General features: G+C 36.7%; 2 protein-coding genes across 2 annotated transcripts in view; both read left to right on the top strand.

Annotated features, from left to right (window-relative positions):
* Window positions 1-25,000, top strand: part of LOC136846038 (homeobox protein OTX2-like) — a 343,077-nt gene that overhangs the window by 37,736 nt on the left and 280,341 nt on the right. Inside the window, exon 2 of the mRNA XM_067116690.1 lies at window positions 16,039-16,122. The gene's annotated coding sequence lies outside the window, so the exon portion shown is untranslated. The remainder of the gene's footprint in view (window positions 1-16,038; window positions 16,123-25,000) is intronic.
* LOC136845540 (uncharacterized) lies at window positions 8,692-24,877 on the top strand. The gene is made up of 4 exons (XM_067115721.1): window positions 8,692-8,729; window positions 13,802-14,307; window positions 16,039-16,118; window positions 24,791-24,877. The coding sequence occupies exons 1-4, from the start codon at window positions 8,692-8,694 to the stop codon at window positions 24,875-24,877; spliced, it is 711 nt and encodes a 236-aa protein (XP_066971822.1).

The following is a 25,000-nucleotide window of genomic DNA, read 5'->3' as shown; positions in this document are numbered from 1 at the left end:
GTAGATGTAAATATATATTTTAGAAATATTTCCAAAATATATATTTACGCGGACACCACTGTGGATTTCTCCACCATTTAAGTGACTCATGCTATTACCAGATTTTTATGAAAATGATAATAATAATAATATGAAGGATTCCACGGATTTCTGATTGAATATTTCAATAAAAGACTTCCCGCATTCCACACACTATCCTTTTTCCAATATGAATATTGGCCAGTTGCTGACCAACATCGCTGAGCCTGAAAAGCGAATTATAAGGAAAATGGAAAAGACCCTGTATAAGATGAATTCGCATAATACAGCCATCCTTTTCATCAATATAATAATAATAATAATAATAATAATAATAATAATAATAATAATAATAATAATAATATACATCTTGCTGGTCACCAAGGAATGCCGACCAGTATGATGTTTACCACACTGCTGGTCTCTTACTCAGTAAGTTACATTGGTCTTGGTCTTTGTTTGAGTGGGTGACCGCCAACCAGTGCCAGACTCCCGTGACCACGTGTGATAGTATGGGCGTGTGGTTAGCACCACTCTCCCAAGAATCATCAGTTGGAAACCTGCAACGGACTTTATGAGTCTGGAGTGAGCGGCAGTATCCCACAGCGAGGTCCTACAAGTTAATACAGTGAGTGAGTAACCAAAGGGACACATATTTTTTTATGGCACGCATATTTTCTCGTTTCTTGTAAATGTCGTGTCCTTCAGACGGAATCCTTTTTTTCTTTTTTCTTCACCTCGCTGAGCGGTGTAATAGATTCTCTCTCAGGAACTTTGGGAACTGTTTGAGAATGACTGAGTTACTTCTGATTTGCATATGAGCCTTTCAGTGGAGAAACATGCCAAGCGCCATCCTGGGCCAAAGTATTTTTAATTTAATTTATTATATTTTGAAAATAGCACTGAAGAGCTCATGGAACTTGGCATGTTTCTCGACTGAAGAGCTCATATCAAAATAGAGCGACCTTCGACTTCCCCTTTGAGCGAACAAAATTACAGCGTCGAAAAGATATAATAACAAGTATAATGACAGAGTAACATTCCCAGAGGTAACTGAACTCCGAAATACCTGGCCATGTCTGCTTGAAATACCTTGAATGGTATTTTTCGAAGCTGTATTTCTCAACATCTTGTCCGGTCCCAGTCCTGACATGGAGTTGACCAAATCATACGGGTTCCACGTAGATAGTGATACGAAGTGGATAGACATATGAAAAAAATGATTAACCATTTTAAAACATTTGTATTCATATGCTACTGACATTAGTAAGCCCTTCTGATTAATTTTATTAAATTACATAATTGGCATATACGAGGTTTGTAGTTCTTCATAGCTCGGGTCTTTATTTATTTATTTTTTTTTTTTTTTCTCTCCGAGATCTGTTTTTCACACAAAATTCTGTCTGTGTTATGGACACAACATTGTGCATCAGTGGTATGTCCACAAACAATCACAGTCACTAAACACCTTTCCTAGCCCAGAACCGAGCTGTTTTTTCACATTTGGAATGGAATGGAATGGAATATAGAGTTTAGGCCAAAGTCCAAGCACTGGAACCTATAAGGTCATTCAGCGCTGGAAAGGAAAAGGAGAGTAGGTAGGTCTGAATGAAGTACTAGGAGGAAAAACCTCACAGTTGCACTATGAAATCATTGTTAGGAAAGGGTGGATAGTAATATGAAAGAAAGATAATATGAATGGAGGTAGAGTAAAAGGAATGAAAGGGGATGCAGCTAGGGGCCGAGGGGACGCTGCAAAGAACCTTTAGTAATGCCTACAGTGCACCACGTTGGGTGCACTGATAGCACTACCGTCCTACGGTGTTTTTCACATTTGGACACTGTTCTGTGGAAGGTTGCTTTGCAAGGTAATGGCTCACTAGGATTGTTCCGTATGACTGTTCGCTCATTGTGAAAAATAATAATAAACATGACAGTGACAAAAATAAAAATAGACATCTTGTGGACTGAGGCAGTTCATGCAAGAAAGGTATAGGATTCACTAGTTAAAGAAATGAGGAATACGAAAGTGAGATGACACTTACCACTTGTAACTTTGTAGGCGATTGCTTTTGTTATTATGAATAATAATAATAATAATATAATAATAATAATAATAATAATAATAATAATAATACAGCAGCTTTGTTAAACTGAGATGATTGCATACAACAAAATAAAATAAAGGTAATTTTATTTTGATATAAAAAAAAACAATAAATGACCTTTGAACAGCTTCTGTATAATTTACCTGCCACTCCAAAGACACCCATTCGAGAGATTGAGAAACTGCAATACAAACTAAACGACATCCAGACGGCCATTCTATTCAATAAAGTTTGTTTGAGAGAGGGGTCATCTTCCGAAATAATAATAATAATAATAATAATAATAATAATAATAATAATAATAATAATAATAATAATATCGATTCTTCCTTTACTGATATTCGATAGGTATACGGCACCTTTAATCCTGGCCATGGGTCCTTAGTCATGGCTCCGTCACTTTCTCGCTCTCTGACAAAGTCTCTTGTTGCCGAGTGCCCTCCTCACAGTATCCTACGCCTCTGAGGAGTATCCTTGCGGAAGGAATGTCGAGTGCTATCCTTATCTCTGTGATAAGCACATTAGTACGATCCTCTGTCACGATAGCCTTTGGAATCACTTATTCTTTGGAATCACTTATTCCATTATTGCACATCGATTTTGGGTTCGTCTTTCTTCGTTTGCTCTCATTCATCTATTTATTAATTCATCCACACATTTATATCAGAATTATCATCGATACCTAAAGCTGAAATTATCTGCAGGAAATAATAATTATACAGTTAGTTATCATGGTTGTTATGATACCGGTTTCCAGAAATCAATACATAGACAGTTTCACTCCATCCACACGTCACTTTTCAGTTTTTAGTTTTCTGTAAAAGAAAACTATTGTGCCAGCATTGTCTGTCTGTCAGCACTTTTTTCTGTCCGCCCTCAGATCTTAAAAACTACTGAGGCTAGAGGGCTACAAATTGGTATGTTGAATATCCACCCTCCAATCATCAAACATACCAAATTGCAGCCCTCTAGCCTCAGTAGTTTTTATTTTATTTAAGGTTAAAGTTAGCCATAATCGTGCTTCTGGCAACGATATAGGATAGGCCACCACCGGGCGGTGGTTAAAGTTTCATGGGCTGCGGCTCATACAGCATTGTACTGAGACCACCGAAAGATAGATCTATTTTCTGTGGCCTTGATTATACGATGTACAGAAAACTCGATTGCGCCGAAGAAACTTCGGCGCATTTTTTACTTTTTTTTTTTCCAAAGAACGACAGACAGTCTCTCGTAGCATAACTCAGTCTTATAGATATGTGCCGTTATTTTAAGAGCGATTCCTCGTGAACGCATGAAGTCGAATAGATGAGATGGAAAATAGCTCGTTACCTTAATAAAAAAATTTTTTGGTGATTATATATATATATATATATATATATATATATATATATATATATATATATATATATATATATATATATATATATATAAATATATATATGTATGTATGTATGTATATATACATATATTCAGTATACAGTATGTATATATATACATATATAATATATATATATATGTGTGTTTGTGTTTGTATAAATTTCATATAATTCAATCATTATACATTATGTTAAGTTCAGAAATTGTGCAATTTTGTCATTCTCTTCAAATATGTCAGGATATTCGTTTCTTAAGGTTTCATTCTGTTATCCAGGGCTTTCATTCACAGTGAGTTACCCAGTATTCTCCAGCCTTAACAGTAAAGAAGAAAATGTGGAGAACTGAATTAGCCTGCAGAAGAATCATATTATAAAAACCGTGCTCACTTTCGGACATAAACATGTCACATTTTCTGCTCAAGACCGACTTTATTGCATAAACAGTAAAAAATTTACACCTAATAGCTTCTCAAAGTGCCAAAATTTCCTGTTTGAGACCGACATTGTATACCACTTTATTGTATAAACAGCGAAAGATTACATATAATAGCTTCTCAAAATACCAACATATCCTTTTTTGAGATAGAGATTGCATACCATTTTATTGTATAAATAGCAAAAAATTACACCAAGAGCTTCTTAAAATACCAAAATTTCGTGTTTGAGACAGACGTTGTATACCACTTTATTGTATAAACAGCAAAACATTACACCTAATGGCTTCTCAAAATACCAAAATTTCCTGGTTGAGACCGAGATTATATACCACTTATTGTATAAACAGCAAAAAATGTGTACCTAATAGCTTCTCAAAATACCAAAATTACACCTAATAGCCTCTCAAAATACTAAAATTTCCTGTTTGAGTCCGAGTTTGTATGCCGTTTGATTATATATCAAAAAAGCACTTAATAAGAACTTAATAAAAATAATAAGTCCCATACTTGATCGCCTTAGAAACCAGTAAGTTTCTACGCCTACGGAAGACAGCCAAAGCGAGCTATTTCAGTGCGCAAGCGCATCCAGTGATCGAATCTTCAAAGAGCACCAAAGCGCAAAGCTGGATCATGATTTTGCAACCTTGAGCCGCGACTTACAAGGCTAAACATAAACGCATCGCCAGAATAGTCGCTGTGCGTGTATACCCGGGCAGTTTCAGATCCCTTTGTGACTTGCGGTGATTCTGTGAAAACCGTTCCGTGCGTGAGATGTACTTTTTTTTTTTTTTTTTAGCGTTCTACGTTGCAGGAATGGTTTTGCTTAACAGGTTTCCTTAAGTGGAAATTAGGAGGAAATTCTATATTTATTCTAAAACGTAGAATGCTTTGTGTTATTATTATTATTATTATTATTATTATTAGTAGTAGTAGTAGTAGTAGTAGTAGTAGTAATGATAATTATGATAAATTTGTTTTCGTCCCCCTTAAAAGAAATTTAGATTAAAGACGGGGAAGATTCCATCGCCATTTTCAAGCAATATATTAATGAGAAGCAAGTTAGGCTCCACTAGTGAAAGATTTCTTAACATTCTCTCTCTCTCTCTCTCTCTCTCTCTCTCTCTCTCTCTCTCTCTCTCTCTCTCTCTCTCATAGAGTATAGTAACGAGCTCTCTCTCTCTCTCTCTCTCTCTCTCTCTCTCTCTCTCTCTCTCTCTCTCATAGAGTATAGTAACGAGCTCTCTCTCTCTCTCTCTCTCTCTCTCTCTCTCTCTCTCTCTCTCTCTCTCTCTTCTCTCTTCTTTCATAAAGTATAGTAACGAGCTCTCTCTCTCTCTCTCTCTCTCTCTCTCTCTCTCTCTCTCTCTCTCTCTCCCTTCATGTCAAGAGAAATCGCAGCAGCTTCCCCCATCACCATCACCTGACTGATGATGTTCACCAATTCTGGCAACCCGTCTAAGACATGTCTCGCCCTCCCTCCCCCTTCCCACCCCACTTTCCCTTAAGCGAACCTGTTACGACAGAGTAAAAATCTCCTCCCGTGAAAGCATCAACATAATGCTTCCATCAGCATCCCATCTGGTGTTCATTTCTCGCCAATCGCGTCTCTCCAGCTCCGGGCGCCCTCCTCGCGGCCTCTCCGCCAAACTCACGCCACACTGGGCCCGGAAAGTAGCCATTTCCTTGCCTGTTGACTCAATTTTCCGCCATCTCTCCGGCCGTCAGAAAAACAATGGGCCTTATTCCCCCGAGAGAGAGAGAGAGAGAGAGAGAGAGAGCCTTACTCCCGCTACCGTGCGCAAGGTACAGCAGGAACCTTTCTCTCTCTCTCTCTCTCTCTCTCTCTCTCTGATCATGTGAGTCGTGATTTCTTACTCTTGCAAGTTGTAATAGAGATGTCTCTTTCTTTCTCTCTCTCTCTCTCTCTCTCTCTCTCTCTCTCTCTTATGTAAGTGAGAAGTGATTTCTCACTCTCGTGGTATTATAGAAATGTCTCTCTTTCTCGACACGTATTTGTGAGGGGATTCTCTTTCTCTGCTATATGAGAAGTGACTCTCTCTCTCTCTCTCTCTCTCTCTCTCCTACTACTAATACTACTACAACTTCTGCGATTTATGAAATACTATTCTCCCTCTCTTTACAACTCATCTGTTAATAGCTCTCTCTCTCTCTCTCTCTCTCTCTCTCTCTCTCTCTCTCTCTCTCTCTCTCTCTCTCTCTCTCTCTCTCTCTCTCTCTCTCTCTCTCCTTAATTCATCTCTCACAGAAGGGATTAAAGTCTAGCTGGAGCGGAGATTGGTACGTTTTTTATTATTACTTCAGAGTGGAATTTTCTTCCCAACCTTTCCTTAAGGATGATTACATTCACCTGTGCAATTATGCTGTTTGTTTCTAAAGACTTATTTACTTATTTTTTCACTCTGGGTTGATTAAAAAAAAGTACGGCGACCATTTGCGTAATATTTTCTTGAGCATTTGAAAATGCGTGTTCATTTTCCTATTAAAAAGGGGATGTTTTAATTTGTGTTCTTATGAAATTAAGCCAAATTTGTCGTGTGTGCAATATTCCTTAGGTTTTAGTTTTCTGTAAAAGACAACTATTGAGATGGCTATTTGTCTGTCCATCCGCACTTTTTCTGCCCGCCCTCAGATCTTAAAAACTACTGAGGCCACAGCTCTGCAAATTGGTATGTTGATCTTCCACCCTCCAATCATCAAACATACCAAATTGCTGCCCTCTAGCCTCAGTAGTTTTTATTTTATTTGCGGTTAAAACTAGCCATAATCATGCGTCTGGCACAGCTACAGGTGCCAGCAACACAGGCCACCAGCGGGCCGTGGCTTAAAGTTTCATGGGCCGCGGCTAAGAGTTTTATGGGCCGTGACTGAGAGTTTCATACTGCATTATACGTTGTACAAAAAACTCGATTGCGCCGAAGAAACTTCGGCGCATTTTTATTTGTTTATCTGTTTAAGTTCGTAAGAAGGTTAAGCATTTTGATATGGTTTTCGTTTTTATTGACTCTTAACTTTTCTGTCTTAATATCGTATGATGATTAATACAAGTTTAGATTTAGACAGAGATCTCGTGCCAAAGGCGGTAACTTATACAGATTAGGTGTCATTTTTAAGTTCTGAATATTCAAATAAGCCTTTTATTCCTCTAGAGTGAACGGGATGGTTTATAATGGAAAATAAGAGTATTGACATCCTTGAAGAATTGTATGTAAAAGAAAAAAAAAAGGCTGCAGTTTAATTTTGAGGCTGTATTTAAATCAAAGAGAAGATTTTCCGGTGTCAGATGGCAAATTAAAAATCAGTAGGTTTGATAAGCAGTTACAAATTCACTTTCATTTTGTACAGTTTAATTCAACTGTAGTAAATTCTTTTCTTTATCCCAGTCAGTTGCTGGATATTCAGTTCGGCCGTATTTGCCCTGTATTGGAATTTTGCTTCTCTCTCTCTCTCTCTCTCTCTCTCTCTCTCTCTCTCTCTCTCTCTCTCTCTCTCTCTCTCTCTCTCTATCGTAACTGTAAAAGATTGAAAAAAAGTCCGCACAGAAAAAAACACCCCTTTGAAATATTGCATAATAATTTTGTAATGGTACATTGGAGAAAGCTATTGATATTGAAACTTACGGTCTTTGGGTTAGTATATATTATGTACCTATTTTGATCTTTGTAATCACTGTCTCTTTCTCACAGATAATGTAAAGATATAACTTTGAAACTTTTTGTCAATACAGTGTGTCAATATCAGTACCCTTCCTCGTGATCTGGTACTTAACATTACCTCATTCTGATAATCCCGATGTGGATTCGAATCCTACCCAGACGTCAGAATTTCCTCGTTTGTTTCTTCATTTGGATCTTAGGCTTTGTAGCGACAAGCGTATCCAAAAAGTCTGGAGAAATCGAGAAGCTAAGATGGCAATGTGGTTATTACAATTACCGCGTATCTATACTTTTGCCAGGAAAGATTGAGATATGATACTTCTCTATAATTAGCGGTGGTGTCACGTTTCCCATCCTGCCGAAGGAGGTGTTTAATCCTGATCTAAAAGGTACTCTTTTAGGATTAATATTCAATGTTAAGGTTAATCCTGAGAATGGACATATTCGAATGTACTGTCCAGCTAATTGATTTTATACTTACAAGTGACCTCTTTATATATATATATATATATATATATATATATATATATATATATATATATATATGTGTGTGTGTGTGTGTGTGTGTGTGTGTGTGTATAATATATATATATATATATATATATATATATATATATATATATATATATATATATATATATATATATATATATATATATATATATATATATATATATATATATATATATATATATATATACACAGTATAGACACAGTATATATAATTTATATATATATATATATATATATATATATATATATATATATATATATATATATATATATATGTATGTATGTATGTATATATTACACATACCTTTGATTAAATTTTGTACAAGATCTTATAAAAGTAAATTGTGAAATTAGATAATATACCAATATACTTGCATAGATACTGTACCGTACAGCAGGGTCCAAGTATAACGTTTTGGTCTTTGTATTTTGGTTTTTATCGTGCCTCGGTCACTTCACTTAATCATCCATACAAGAGGAAATGGCAACGCCGCTTAAAAAAAATTGCCAAATCTACCACTTTATCGTCCTTTCCACCGAAAAGTTTGAATGGGATTAAGGAAATATGGCAACGTGCCAGTCGCCTTCGAGGCTCAAACTTTTGTAGGTAGATTATAGCAAAGAATGACCGGTAGATTCTACATATAATTAGTAAATTTCTGTCGAGAATATGCTTCACCCTCCGTCTTTCGAAACAAATTATGCATAGTATAGGTAAAATTTTTCTTAAAACCAACGCTATTTATACAGCTATTACATTCAGCAGAGCACACTTATTATGTCTTTTATCGGAATTCTGGATTCCTTGAAGACATTACTGATCTTGAACTCTAGAATAAAATCAAAAACTTTCCTTCAATACTTTTCCAGTGCTTATATCACGCCTCAGCTATGCTGTTAATTAATAGTAAGTTTTCCTCAAAAGTTCCTTTCCCGGCGACTGCTTGAAGCACTGACGCAACACGTCTTCAACGGCCATTCATGGAGCAGTGGACGTCATTACGTTCGTTAAATCTGCATAGTAAAAGGGAATTTTCTCCCCGTCACTCACGAGGAAAATGGGTTGGTTTTGCATCGTCAATGACAAGGAAGTTCGGACAGAAATTCGGACATGTCCATGAGGCTGAATGCTAACCTCTGAACCAGATAGCATCATCTATCGTCAGGAACTTACCAGTAGTTTTGGTGTTGATATACATTTAATGTTTTGTTTCGTCATTCGTTGAATTCTGTTTGTTTGTCATTTTCTCCTGAATTTTGACTTCTTCTGCTTCACTGTTTACACATTTTGTCTTTTTTTCACAAACGCACATTCTATTCTGTGAGGTAATACCGCCCCCTTTTTTCTTTATCCATACGAATTGTGTATACAGTTTAGGTAATAATAATAATAATAATAATAATAATAATAATAATAATAATAATAATAATAATAATAATTGTGTATAGTTTAGATAATAATAATAATAATAATAATAATAATAATAATAATAATAATAATAATAATAATAATAATAATTGTGTATAGTTTAGATAATAATAATAATGATAATTGTGTATAGTTCAGATGATGATAATAATAAATAATAATAATAATAATAATAATAATAATAATAATAATAATAATAATTGTGAATCTACATCCACTTCGTCCATTCGTTTCGAAGGAAAACTGCGCTCGTTATCAGAAACAATTTACTATACTAAAATTTTGAGGTCTCCAAACGTGACTCCAAAGCGTCTACTCGGATCAAGCCTCAAATTGCATTCCGAGCATCATCACTGGCTGTAGTCACTTTTAGCTCATATGCGTTTTCTCATAAATTATATCTTGCCAAAAAAAAAAAAAAATCGACTCGTTTCAGGAAATTGACGGTTAAAATTGTCAGCGAAATGCTTTGTGTGCGAGTGATCAGTTTAGGTAGAGGGGGAGTATGTCAGAGTCATCCTCTCTATTCTTGGTTTACCTATGTGACTGTTGCCAGTTCAACCCTGCAGTGATTGTCAATACTGATATGGATGTCTGCAATACTACTTTAGTCATACGGGGATAGAATAGTAAGGCCTTGAATGACTATCCAGAATTCAGAGCGAATGAGTGAACTGTTCTATGCTTTTTTCTTTTCCTTGACTTCTTCCTACTCTCTCTCTCTCTCTCTCTCTCTCTCTCTCTCTCTCTCTCTCTCTCTCTCTCTCTCTCTCTCTCTCGCGTTATTGTCACCGCTGATATAGACTTAATATTATAGCCATGCGTAGATGAAATAATAAGGCCTTGGTTGACTATCCAAAATTGAGAGCGAATGAGTGAACCTCTCTCTCTCTCTCTCTCTCTCTCTCTCTCTCTCTCTCTCTCTCTCTCTCTCTCTCCTGTAATTTTGCTATTTCCTCCTCGTTATTTTAATTCATCCACATTCCGCTGAGGTACCAGAGTGCCACACTGCTATCATCTTGTAAAATTATAGAGGAGTATTCAGACTTCTCCCCTGTGTTATTCCTGTTGTCGACTTAAGTTTAGGGGGTGGTGTAAAGTCAGCTGATTGTATTTAAGAATGGTAGTGAAGATGTGGAATTTTTTGATAATGTAATCCATTTAAGATCAGAAAGCTCTGTATAAAGCTCACCGGTTTATGTTTATGCGTTGGCAACTTCAAAGGTCACCGATCAGCTGTTTATGGTATATTTCATACAGTGAATTGAAACATTCATCAGCATGTCAAGTGCAGTTATTGGCGAAATTTTGAAGGAGTGAAATCTATTTTTCATAGTTGGTTTTAAGTTTGGTAGAGCATGCCTACATAACTCACTGTTTGGTAAGCATGGCACTGATTTTTCTGGTTCACAGCCTCTACCTTTGTACGAAGTGTTTTTTTTTTATTGATCTTATTAGAGCTTGGTGATTGGCAGTTCTAATGAGGAAGGTTTCTTGGAGAACCCAGTGCACTCTCCTAGCACACTTGGCCGGCGTCAAAAGCACTAGACTCTGATTTTATAACTGGGCTTTGCAAATGTGAGGATAAATAATGGCAATGAGAGCATAAAAACACTTTTACGATCGGTAGCCCGCGGTTCAGTTTCAATATTTTGTTCAAATGTTTGGGGCCATGAATATAAATATGAGCCCCCGGTTGGCAATATTATCAGAAAGTTCGACGTCTGAAGGTAGAAAGTCTAATTAGGGTATCACATCAGATAAGGAATTTGCGTTAAACAAGAGATCGTAGTTGAAGACTTTTTTTTTTAAATTGAGCTAAATACACACGCACACATATAATTAATTACTTGTCCGAACTAGATGTTATTTTTAAATAAAGCTATTGCCTGATATTAGTGTTTGAGTAAAGTGATCGTCTTTTGCTTACGTATATTTATCAATCCCATTTCATTTCTACTCTAAACTTTAAACCTTGTACAGTGCTTTGTAAAAGGCGAAAATAATAATAATAATAATAATAATAATAATAATAATAATAATAATAATAATAATAATAATAATAATAATGGAGAAGCAAATCCACAGTTATGTATATGTACATATATTTAAAGATAAATCAATATAGATAGCTTTCGGGAACTTGTTCGGTTCCCTTAAAGGGGAGCCGAACAAGTTCCCCAAAGCTATCTATATTGATTTATCTCTAAACATATGTACATATACATAAATGTGGATTTGCTTCTCCATTTTAAGACTCATGCTACTAAGAGTATTTTTAATAATAATAATAATAATAATAATAATAATAATAATAATAATAACATAATAATATAATAATAATAGTAATAATAATAATAAAGATAATTATTGATATTAAATTATTAAGAGCTAATAACATGATGAACGTTAAAATTCAGAACTAAATCCACTATGGATTTGCTGTCCAACTTAATATTTGGCAAACAAAATCATTGATTGCTATTATTATTGGTAACGTTTCCCATTATCGTCAATATTACATTGGTTTTAATGGAGAAACAAATGCATAATTATATATTTAAAATAAATCTCTACAGATTGCGAACAGACTTCTCTGTAGGGATATGTTTAGATATATCTACTCATACATAACTGGGTTTGTTTCTCCATTGCAAGAGTCATGCTACTTTGAGTATTTTTTTTTTAAATAATGGTTTTATTGTCGAAATACTTGATAAATTTGAAGAACAAAACTTATTATGGATTGTTTTTCACCTAAGTTAACCTACTCCTAGGCTCAACCTTCACTGAGCAAACGACAGCCATGTGATTCCCTGACGATATGGGGGCAAGGATTGGTGTATGGCAAGGAGGGAGGGGGAGGAAAAGGGGGGAGGAGGAGGAGGAGGAGGAGGAATAGAAGGAGGCTGAGGGTCTTTGGGCTTAATAGTGCTGGGACGATGGCAAAGGGACTGGCTGATTGGCCTCTTAACCACCTGATGCGTTCCAGGTCACGTGGCCAGGGCTGATTGGCTCATTAGGCGCGCACGACGATCAGCCTTTTTTTTTTTTCTTAATCTGATGATTGATACTTTGTTTCTTTTAAGTACCTATTTTTTGTGCCCATTGTGATTTTTTAAAATTTTCTTGTTAGTAAATTTTTTATAGGTTCATTATCTGTAAGGATCAGTAGGCCTTTGATGGCCTATGGAAGCTGTTAAAATTACTGTTGCCAAGCATTCTCCTGGAGCGAAGTTTTAGAACCAAAAAGTGAGACCAGCAAGAATATGCTCTTCGATGGGTTTCTATATCACTACACTAAGGATAAATAAGATCTGCATGTAGTGTTCTACATACAGAATTCTTCTTTTGAAGAAGAACTACAAAGGAAACAAATAGTATCAGATATTGACATGAATTGGGAACTATCTAATTCCATGTCAGTCCGGATCTTAATTATAAAACAACATTTCCTTTTCCTTCGCTTCTAAATTTTAAAAAATATTGAAAGGAAATATATTTGGTTATCAGGAAATTTCTCCTATTTTGCATATTGTTCATATGAAACCAATTCACTTTGGCTTCTTTCTGATGGTTTCTCTGTATGGACAGAATAACGTCTACTTTATTTCTGGTGTGTTTGCTTAGTTGATTTAGCATTATTACAGCACAGTCTCTTGGTCATTAAGAATTTCTAGCTGCACAATGCAATCAACGGCAGTCTTCGTGCCCTGCAAACTCTAGACAAGCTTTTTGCAACTCCTATTAAAAAAATGAAAAAGCTGAAAAGATTTACAATTGCAGGAACACTCTTTGCAGGCGCTTTGGGTTAAGAAAACAGCATAACATTAAACGGAAATAATATATTTTGTCGCCAGAGAACAAGGTGGCATTAAAAGATTTTTAATTTCAGCAGCTTTTCTGGTATAAAAGAAAAAAAAGAAATTTTAAAAAGTCAACTCGACGAACAAAGACCATAAAAGACTGCCTCTATCGCGGATCAGCATCGATCACCTTTCGGGAGATCCGAGTCGATCTGATAATTGAATTGAGGCTGCACTTTTGCTCCTCGTGGCAACTGGAAGAGCTGTTCTTGCAGCCTCTGGAACGAGGTGGGTGACGATGGGGAGGGGAGGGGAGGGGTGGGAGATGATGTCCTGGGTTTGCCGCCCTAGTCCCATACAACCCACCTCCCCTGTCACTTCTTACCCTGTCACTTCTTCCCCCTGTCACTTCTTCCCCCTGTCACATCTTCCCCTCCCAGTTCTTACCCTGTCACTTCTTCCCCCGTCACTTCTTCCCCCGTCACTTCTTCCCCTGTCACTTCTTGCCCTCCCACTTCTTCCCCTGTCATTTCTTCCCCCTGTCACTTCTTCCCCCGTCACTTCTTCCCCCGTCACTTCTTCCCCTGTCACTTCTTCCCCCGTCACTTCTTCCCCTGTCACTTCTTCCCCTTTCACTTCTTCCCCTGTCACTTCTTTCCCCGCCCTCCCACTTCTTCCCCTGTCATTTCTTCCCCTCCCACTTCTTCCCCTGTCATTTCTTCCCCTGTCACTTCTTCCCCTGTCATTTCTTCCCCTGTCACTTCTTCCCCTGTCACTTCTTCCCCCTGTCACTTCTTGCCCCTCCCACTTCTTCTTCTGTCACTTCTTCCCCCTGTCACTTCTTCCCCCGTCATTTCTTCCCCTCCCACTTCTTCTCCCTGTCACTTTTTAGCGTGGACTTGGCCCCCAACCCCTTCTAGAGCTACTTCTTTCAACAGTGGCGTTTGTTGGAGCCTAAAGATGATTTCGAGATAAGAACAGAAGTAGGTTGTTTGGCTGAGGGGGGGTGGGGGGAGAGAAGAGCTCGATTGATTGAATGGATTAAATGTGGGTGACTGAAGGATCGCGATTTCTTGATAATGCGGCAAGATAAGATGACGATGAAGATAAGCAGATGAGAGAGAGAGAGGAGAGAGAGAGAGAGAAAAAAAAAGGAAGGAAAAGTTAGTTTCTAAAATTAAGAAAGCGATCATAACTACTTCAAATATCAAGGAATGTCTTATTGCTTGTAGACATCATTGTACATGTCTGTAAATGTTTTCATTAATAGTTTTTCCCTTGATTTCTCTGTTAATGCTCATTCAATTCGGGTCATTCCGGCCATATTTCCTCTTAACCTGACCGCATTGTAGTTGACCAATTTCCAATTGGAGATGCTTGGTCTCCTGAAGAGAAAATACTTCGCCTCTAAGTATTTTCTGTTCAGGAAAGGTAACCGAGTCGCAATAACTATATTAACTCATGCTCTAAGTCTCGGAGCATCAGAGTTAAAATACATTAGTTGCCTCGAATCAGTTACCGTCCCCACTGGCATAATGTCGTGCTGTTCTTTGTCACTCGAATTAAAAACAGATTGTCATCTAAGACAGACTAATTCTTATGTTAATAATGGAAAAACCCGAGTTGATGTGATCTAACGTTTCTCTGAAAAGAAAAAAACGTGTTATTTTCTCGAGATTTTGACGCTGTTCGCAAATTAGTAGAGATACTTAATCAGAATTACCTTGCTCGCTAAATGTAACTTTGTTTTCCCAGTTCACTGGTATCCTTTGGCGTCTCTTTGTTTTCAGACATTTATTGTATAGATAAATTTCATTAAGAAAAAATAAAAACCATCTTAGATATTCCTTATTATTTGCTGAATATTAGTTAAAAAAAAAACAAGAAAAAAATGCGCCTAAGTTTCTTCGGCGCAATCGAGTTTTCTATCTTTTGATGGTTTCAGTATAATTCTGTAATCCGCGGCCCATGAGACTTTAACCACGTTACCAGACGCACGATTAAGGCTACTTTTAATCTTAAATAAAATAAAAAACTACTGGGGCTGGAGGGCTGCAATTTGGTATGATTTGATGATTGGAGGGTGGATGATCAACCTACCAACTTGCAGTCCTCTAGCCTCAGTAGTTTTTAAGGTCTGAGGGCGGACAGAAAAAGTGCGGACGGACAGACAAAACCGGCTCAACAGTTTTCTTTTACAGAAAACTAAAAACCTGATATGGAGTTGCACAAACACACCCGCCCCCACCAACACGCGGGTTTTGAAATTAGTTCTCCAATATTTTGTATTTTTTCTTTTAATACGATGGACATGAAGTCATTTCTTCCAGGTAACTCTGGCCCTCTTTAAGATCTTTCATATCGCCCATCACCTCATGCGGTTCACTGTAGGCAGTACTTAAGGTTCTTTGCAGCGTGCCTTCGCCCCCTAGCTGCAATACCTTTCGTTCCTTTTACTTTACCGCCTTTCATATTCTCTTTCTTTCATCTTACTTTCCACCCTCTCATAACAATGGATTCAGAGTGCAACTGCGAGGTTTTCAAACATTTTACTGTCAATTTCCGTTTCAGCGCTGAATGACCTCATAAGGTCCCAGTGCTTGGCCTATGGCCTTAATTCTACATTCAATTCATTTATATCCCGCATAAACTAATTTTGATGCTTCTTTTTCTGCAGGTACTTTGGTGGTCGGTGTTCCGGTTAGCGTGATGCCTTCAGCAGCCTCGGATTCAGGTATCCTCTCTTTCCTTGGTTTGGTAAGTGTTCTTGTCACATCCTTCTTCATCGAATTCGTCAGTATAGAGGATGGCCCTCTTTTATTTCTGTAACGGTCCCCCCTTTTATTATTGTGTGTTTAATGCAAAGGTTTGTGATCCATAAGGGTATCCTTATGCCTGTTGCTTTGGGTTGCATCCGCATACTTTTACTTTTTGGGAATATTAGGATAGTCATATATATATATATATATATATATATATATATATATATATATATATATATATATATATATATATATATATATATATATATATATTATATACAAGTGTGTGGGCGTGCGCTAATTCCTTCATAATCACAATTCTAATTCCCTTCAAGAAGACAGTGGGGTCGTTGTTAGAGTATATGTTATGTTATTGTGTTTCCACAACTTGAGAAACTGAGAACTCCTTCCCAAAGGACTCATTTCCTTTCCACCATCATCACAACGTTAAACGAGTTAACGTTGGAGAAATCTGATTTTTAGTTTTCTCTAAAAGAAAACTATTGTGCCGTCTTTGTCTGTCCGTCCTCACTTTTTCTGTCCGCCCTCAGATCTTAAAAACCACTGAGGCTAGATGGCTGCACATTGGTATGTTGATCATCTACACTCTAAGCATCAAACATACTAAATTGCAACCCTCTAGCCTCAGTAATTTTTATTTTGTTTAAGGTTAAAGTGCATCTGGCAGCTATGTAGGCCAGGCCACCACCGGGCCGTGGTTAAAGTTTCATGGGCCGCAGCTCATACAGCATTATACTGAGACCACCGAAAGATAGATCTATTTTCTATGGCCTTGATTATGAGCTGTAGCGGCTGTACAGAAAACTCGATTGCGCCGAAGAAACTTAGGCTCATTTATTACTTGTTTTCTTATATAGACAAATGGTATGATTGATTTATATTATATTAATCTTATATAAACATGTAAGGTAAATGGTACATGATAAAGTAATATATAATTGCAACCTGAAGTTTCACTAATTGCACCCTGTGGCAGTTGTTACTGGTGATGTAGAGTGCCTCTTTTATAAAACAAAATACAACAATGAGAATCTTGATCTCATATTTGTTAATTAATTCCAAAATGATGTTCATTTCTTTGCAGTCCTCTTTTTTTCAATAAACTGCCATATATATATATATATATATATATATATATATATATATATATATATATATATATATATATATATATATATATATATATATATATATTTTTTTTGTCTCGTTGCATTGTACATTTATTTAATAGGTGATCCTTCTTTCTACTCTTTTCCCCCTTACGTATCAGTAAATGTTCATAATTCCTTTTACCGCTTTTATTAACTCTTCACCAACATTCTCTTCCTCCCCTTTTCGTTGCCGTCCCGTCCCTGCGTCGACCATCCCACCGAGTTTTGTTTCCTTCCCATATGTGCACAGAGAGCGTGGTCCCTTTTCCGCAATATTCCCTTTCCCTCGGTCGCGCGCGTGGAAGGTGAGGGCACCCTTTTCCGAGGGGTTCATAAAATGGGAAGGGGGAGGGGAAAGGGAGGGGAGGTGTGAAGGGGTATACAATGTTATAAGGGGGATCGAGTAAGGTGATTCCACTTCAGACAATTGTTCGACAGACCCTCTTCACGTTCGAATCACGCTCCGACGATCGCTCGAGGGCTCAGGCTGCGTTATGAACTTATATTTGGCCACAATGTTGCTGCTGCCTGGCGTTGCTCCCATGTATCCCATCCTCTCTCTCTCTCTCTCTCTCTCTCTCTCTCTCTCTCTCTCTCTCTCTCTCTCTCTCTCTCTTTTTATTTGTCTCTCTCTCTCTCTCTCTCTCTCTCTCTCTCTCTCTCTCTTTCTCTCTCTTTTTTATTTGTTTTTCATTTTTCTTCTGGTTAAAACCATTACAGAAACATCATGCTTTGTAGAACTCTCTCTCTCTCTCTCTCTCTCTCTTTCTCTCGTTTTTCATTTGTCTCCTGGTTAAAATCATTACAGAAACATCATGCTTTGTAGAATTTCTCTCTCTCTCTATCTATCTCTCTCTTTCTCTCGTTTTTTATTTGTCTCCAGAAACATCATGCTTTGTGGAAGTTCTCTCTCTCTCTCTCTCTCTCTCTCTCTCTCTCTCTCTCTCTCTCTCTCTCTCTCTCTCTCTCTCTCTCTCTCTCTCTCTTGTCATTTGCATCCTGGTTAAAACCAATACTTCAGAAACATCATGCTTTGTAGAAGTCTCTCTCTCTCTCTCTCTCTCTCTCTCTCTCTCTCTCTCTCTCTCTCTCTCTCTCTCTCTCTCTCTCTCAGCAGTTCTGCTTCCCTCTTTTATTCTACTATTTTCCGCGTGTTTGTCTTCCCTTCTCACACCCTTGTTAGGTCTTCCTTCCCTCTTCTTTTTCTTTCCATTTTCTTTCCCCTCTCAGCATTTCCTTTCCCTTTTGAGCTCTGCGCGTCACTGAGAAAGTCTCAGAGAAGCCATTTATGTCCCAGACGTCATTTCAAAGAAACTGAGACGTCTGGGAAACAGCGAGTTCGTCTGGCAGTCTGAGGACAATAAGTTGCCTTTATGCGAAATCATCCCTCTTGTGTCTGTCTTCTTGGTAAACACTACCTCTTGTAATGATCAGGTCTGTGCTGTCATTTCTCTCCTAGGCAACCTCAGACTATTGCCATTAAGAGAATCTTCATAATTGCCAACGAGTCTCGAGTGTATCAAGGAATATTTGAAGCGTCTGTAAAGTCTTAGAATTACAGGAGTGCATAAACTGATTGTACTCACACATACACACACACACATTATATATATATATATATATATGTATGTATATGTATATGTATATATATATATATATATATATATATATATATATATATATATATATATATATATATATACACAGTATATATATACGTGTATGTGTGTCCGTGTGTAAGTGTGTCTGTGCATCCTTGCGTTTATCTAGGGAATCAGGGAAACAATATCATATCTTTTGTCTTCCAGTATACGCTTGTCTGCATCGCGCCATGTTGTATGTTTTTCATGTAAACAGTTTTAAATATGCATGTGTATATACTTCTACGTGCGCTGTACATTTATGCTCCTGTTTTAATTTATAAGGTTATGCGGATTTTAAATAATGGAAGAACAAAGAGAACTGTTATTTCCCGGACATATTCTCAGCATATGGTCACTTTCTGCGTCGACGAAAAAAAAAACTCGAAACGAAATAAAGATAAAAATAGATGTTTGGGAGACAGAGGTAGTTGGATAGATATGAGGGGAATCGAGGGAAGGCTGGTCCCTTTATAAACAATGTAAAGGGAGGAAAGGGGTAGACAGCGAATGTATGGAAAACATGTAAATGAAATTCAGGGTTGAAGGCTAGATTGCCAATGAGTATCTGACTCCAAATCAACTTGAGCCGGTTAAATTTACCCCGGGTTGCTGAACAGAATTTTCTAGGACTTCTGTGTTCAAGGAAATGTTGCTTTTAAAGATTTATTGAGTGGATAATTTCGTTTACAACTAAGCTATAGTTACTATAGACACTGACGCCGCTGTATGTGTAGAATTTAAGATAAACCTGATGATGAAATTGACTGATCGTTTGATTGACGTAAAATGGCGTTGTAACAAATGTGAAAGCAATCTTGAAAGTTTTATACATGTTCAAGTTGAAGTTTTATACGAATCTTTTCAATTTTCGTACAGATATTAGAATGACGCCAATTACAAACGCTTGCCTAACGTCTGTGAACTGTGTCTGTATAGACTGAGAGTGAAATGCTTTGAGAATTTGTTGAAAGGTTTTTCCTTACGTTGATTACTTTCAGCAGAGCAAAATAACTAACTCTCGACTGTTCTTAAATATCTGATGCGAACTCGATCACAGATTTTCTTAAAATCATCCATCAACATTTAAGCGAAGATAATCACTAAGCAATATCTTCAAGTGCGCGTAAATACTTAAATCAGAACTTAAAAATATCTTTGTTGGCTATGAACGAGAAAAGCGTAGATGGTTACCAAGAATGTCGAAAATCGATGTTAAATATCGTGAACTCAATGGTGTGTGTTAATGCACTTGCAATTTACATTGACCTTATACTGAAGACGGACATATCTCGTAGAAAATATAGCCAGTCAATGTATTAAACCGTCATCTGTACAAACGTCATCTTAAAGAGGTGCATTTTAATATATATATTAATTATTTGTTTAGCTGCACATCTTTTTGGAGCAGCAGATGGGACCAACAAGTAGGATTTCATGAGATTTGATTAATTATACAGAACGAGTCTCGATGGTTCTCTAAAATGATAACAATAAAAGTACCCGAAAGGATTCGTTAAGCCAACAAGAAGTCTAAACTGAACGCTAGGGATCTACATCGTTACGTCATATTCCGAAGGTATATAAATCTATTTCTTGCTGGAACAACAGGTGTTTGGCGGGTTTTAGTGCCAACACGGGCCCTTGGCTTACTTGCCCAAAGTGTAGTAATTTGTCGAAGGCATAAGAGCCCTTATGTGGACCTCCGGACTCTGACCAACCCAAAGAGAGAGGTGGTGGTTTGGTAATGACGCTGGAGAACCTTTCTATGGGTCCATCGGGACGTCTAAATAACAAGACAAGGGCATTTTTCGGTTAACTTTTTTTTTTTTTTTAGTATTTGTACGTAATCATGCAAAGGAAGAGGCGAATCAGCATAGTGGATATAGCAAGGGAGGAAGCAGGATCTCTGCAAAATGTCTGGAAGAAAAATCTGAAAAGTCTGTGAAAGTAACGCTTCGTTTGTGCGAGGTCATTGTTAAAGCAACTCATCCCAGTGGAATTGAAGTGTGGATGCTGAATGCAAATGGAAGAAAAAAGATGAAAGCTGATGAAACTAAGTTATTGTGAAGCATATAAGAAGTGCATACCACAGGTAAAAAGATAGATCAGTATGTTGAGGTGATTTGGCCACAGGGAGAGGTTTGAAAACAGGTTGCGAAAAGGGAGTATATAGTATTTAGGAGATTTGGGAGGAAACGTATGAAGCATGTTTGTGTAAGATTGAGGCGAGTGCCGGTGAGTATACAGTGGTTCTACGTACTACTGATAAGCCGTATTTTTAGGTATATGAAATGGCTAGCCATGTGGAAGTTCTCTGCCAATCGAGACCAACCTTAATTCTGCAGTAAAAATGATAAACACGAGAGGGACTGGTTGCTTTTCTGCCCTAAAATGGAAAACTGCAGTATCTGCAAAATTTTCGAAATTGAGATATGCCACCTAATTGGGCTCGTGAAACACTAATATACAATACTGCAGTTTCAGAATGATTCTTCAATGCTTTCGACGAGTATTTAGTGGATCCCATTTGCAGTGTCTGCAAAATCAGTAGTAAGGCCAGGGATCCTGCAGGATCTGCCGTTTTTCTCAGTTTTGTATTTTTACAGATACTGCAGTCATCCATTTTAGGGCAGTGTTGTTTCCTGGCGGAAAAATTCTTAAAAAGTTAAATTGCAGTCACAGATATCCTTCCGTGCGATGAACCTCTACGGAAGTACATTCGTTAAAATAAGGCGAAAATATTCCACCCTGGAGGATTCCTTTGGAGAAATGACGGGGACATTAGCGCATCTCCATGACGCTCGCGACGAATAATGATGAGACACGAACACTTCCCCTGATAATTTCCTGTAAACGGGAAATCAAGCATACCAGAAAAGAAAGCCACAAAGAGTGAAAACACAATAAAGATTAGACTGGGGGGATAGAAGGGAAAATGGAATTACCGAGAGAGAGAGAGAGAGAGAGAGAGAGAGAGAGAGGGGGACTGAGTGAGCAAAATTGATGGCCGTGTCTGACAGGTTATAATTACGGCAGGGGATGCTAGATAAAGCTTTGAATTTTAGAAATAAAAGAGGGTAAAGAGGGATCGCTCAAGCGAGTGATGCCACATGAATGATACAAGAAAGGAGATCAGTTGGAAGAAAGAAATCCGAATTTGAGTAAATTTATTCATAGAATAAAATAAAAAAAAGAAAAAACCATGAGAAGATTGACTTGGTAAACATTCTTTGCTATCTTTAATTATGTTTTATTTGTTTATATACGTTTTAAAAGTAGTTTTTTTTTTAAATTTGATCTAGTGTTACGAGTATCCTCTTTTGTTATTAGTTTCTTAACAGTCCTACCTTGATTTTTTTGTAATGAGGAACTGGTTAACTAAATGATAAACAGACACCACACACACACATTATATATATATATATATATATATATATATATATATATATATATATATATATATATATATATATATATATATGTATATATATACATATATATATACAGGATACACACACACACACACACACACACACACACACATATATATATATATATATATATATATATATATATATATATATATATATATATATATATATATATATATATGTATGGTGCAAATTACAGGTTTCCCTGTGTCTGACGTCTATTGTTATTAAGAATAACTGATAAAATGCAAGTAAGAATGAATGCCTAGGTGATGGACTCGGAACCTGGAGAGAGAGAGAGAGAGAGAGAGATAATTAATCGCCATTTGTGATTTTGCATTTAGGACAGCTTTGGCTACATACCAATAACCCCGCCCTTGGTACATCAAAAACACGCCCACCCTCGCCCTAACACCTACCGCCCCCCCCCAAAAAAAAAAAACACACACACACACTCACGCACACAAACTTCTGTTCTACCAAAACCCCGCATATTTATTTCAATCGAACTAATTGTTTGGCTTTTTATTGGGATTAACCGCAGACATTATTTAATTAACAATAATGATACGGACGAAATGAGCACATCTGATTATCTCTATTAGTGGCATGAATTTATCACCTGTTAATTCTTGGTAATTAACCCCACCTGCATTAAGTTTTGATTTCCATGTTTATGGAACTTACTGATCCCCAAGCTTAATCTCGTTAATAGCGAATTTTGATCAGCACTGGCGTTTGATCTTGGAATTGGCCGGTGGTAATCGTGGCTATGTGTAAACGAACATTATGATTAGTGGGATTTTCGACTCATACATATGCGTTTGCGGATATACATGGGTTGCGTAACCTCCCTGTGAACTCGTTGGTGGTGGTTGACGCAGATGGGTATGTATATCGACCTGTGTTCGTATGAGACTTTCGACTCATACATATGCGTTTGCGGGTATACATGGGTTGCGTAACCTCCCTGTGAACTCGCTGGGTGGTTGTTGACGCAAATGGGTATGTATATCCACCTGTGTTCGTATGATTCTTTCATTATTCTACCTAGTTACTCATGTATGCAGATATACATATATCGGTTCTAGTGCGCATGCCATATAAGTAAGACGCTAACAGATTACTGTTTCTGCCGGATTTTTTTATATACATATACATATACATATCCACTGATCAGTATTTTAGATATGATTTAAATACGAAGAACTTTTTCCCACGAAACTTCAAACCGTGTTCAGGAGGACAGTGAGTTCAATGCTTACCCAATGCGCCACCTTCCAGGATAAGAATTTGTCTTATTTTATGTTTAGAATCCACGCAAGTCAGATAATTTTGCTAAATCTAAAACAGATTGGTCAATATTTTGGGTACGTTATGGTAAGCATTTTCCTTTCTGTTTTATATATATATATATATATATATATATATATATATATATATATATATATATATATATATATATATATATATATATATATATATATATATATCTGTGTGTGCTTGCGCACGTGTGAGTATGTACGTATGAAAATGTATCGCTTATATATTAGGCTGTCAACTGTTGTGTGTGTATATATATATATATATATATATATATATATATATATATATATATATATATATATATATATATATATATATATATATATATATATATATATATGTATTATTTATATGTACATATAACTCGTCAGTTACAGTGACTGGTTCAGGAATTATCCTATATATTTCCAATTTCTCTTTATCTTCTTTTGCCGTAAATAATCTTGCGATCGTTATATTAAGGTAATTGTACCAAGAAAAATGAAGAGGGAAAAAAGAAATTAAATTGCTTGCATTATTCTTAACATTTAGGTGGCTATTTTCTCTAACTTGGTCTTTCTTCTTTGTAACTTTATCTATACAGTCAAAAAAAAATAATGTCTATTACAAATGCATCGTCATCCCTAATTTTATGAATGTCTGTCTGTCTACATTAAAAAATAAATATTTCGATAACCTTGATTTTTTCAGGTAATTTGCATTCACTGAGAAAACTTTACAATAGTTGGCCTCTTTGACATTGTTCGTTTGTTAGACTAATAATGTAGATACATGGTTTCTTTTGAAACTTAGCTTTTACTTCTCACTTCATCTTCAGTCAGTCTAACTTTTATGGGTAATTAAACTTTTTATTATATAGCATAAAAAAGTTAGTCTTAAAGCTTATTTCATTGTGTTGGAACATCTTGACGTCTTTTTTTTTTTTTGTAAAGACTCGCTGATATTTCTTACAATTTGCCCCGGAATGGAATCTCATGGTTAGTTTTATAATGGCAGGCTTTTATCTAGTCTAAAATTCTCCGTCTCTATCTTCAAGGTTATCATTTTCATATTTTTATGCATTTGTATAACTTATAGGAATGATACCCTGCATAGGTTATGCTCTCCGGAGACTCGCCTTTGAGCGCGAGAGTGAGAGCTAATCTTAATTTGATTGCTGACAACAATGAGACCCATTTCTAGATATCACTTAATTCCCTTACACCTTAAAAATCCTGTACCATTTTCCATCGCCCTCCTCCCTGACTCCATTCTTCTCTCCCTATTCTTCTGGCCCTTTTCTTCCCAGTCCTTCCTGCCTTTCCA

This window comes from Macrobrachium rosenbergii, chromosome 14, assembly GCF_040412425.1.
Source record: "Macrobrachium rosenbergii isolate ZJJX-2024 chromosome 14, ASM4041242v1, whole genome shotgun sequence".
NCBI lineage: Eukaryota > Metazoa > Arthropoda > Malacostraca > Decapoda > Palaemonidae > Macrobrachium > Macrobrachium rosenbergii.
The sequence above is the reverse complement of the archived record's forward strand: the minus strand, read 5'-3'. Positions and strand labels throughout refer to the sequence as shown.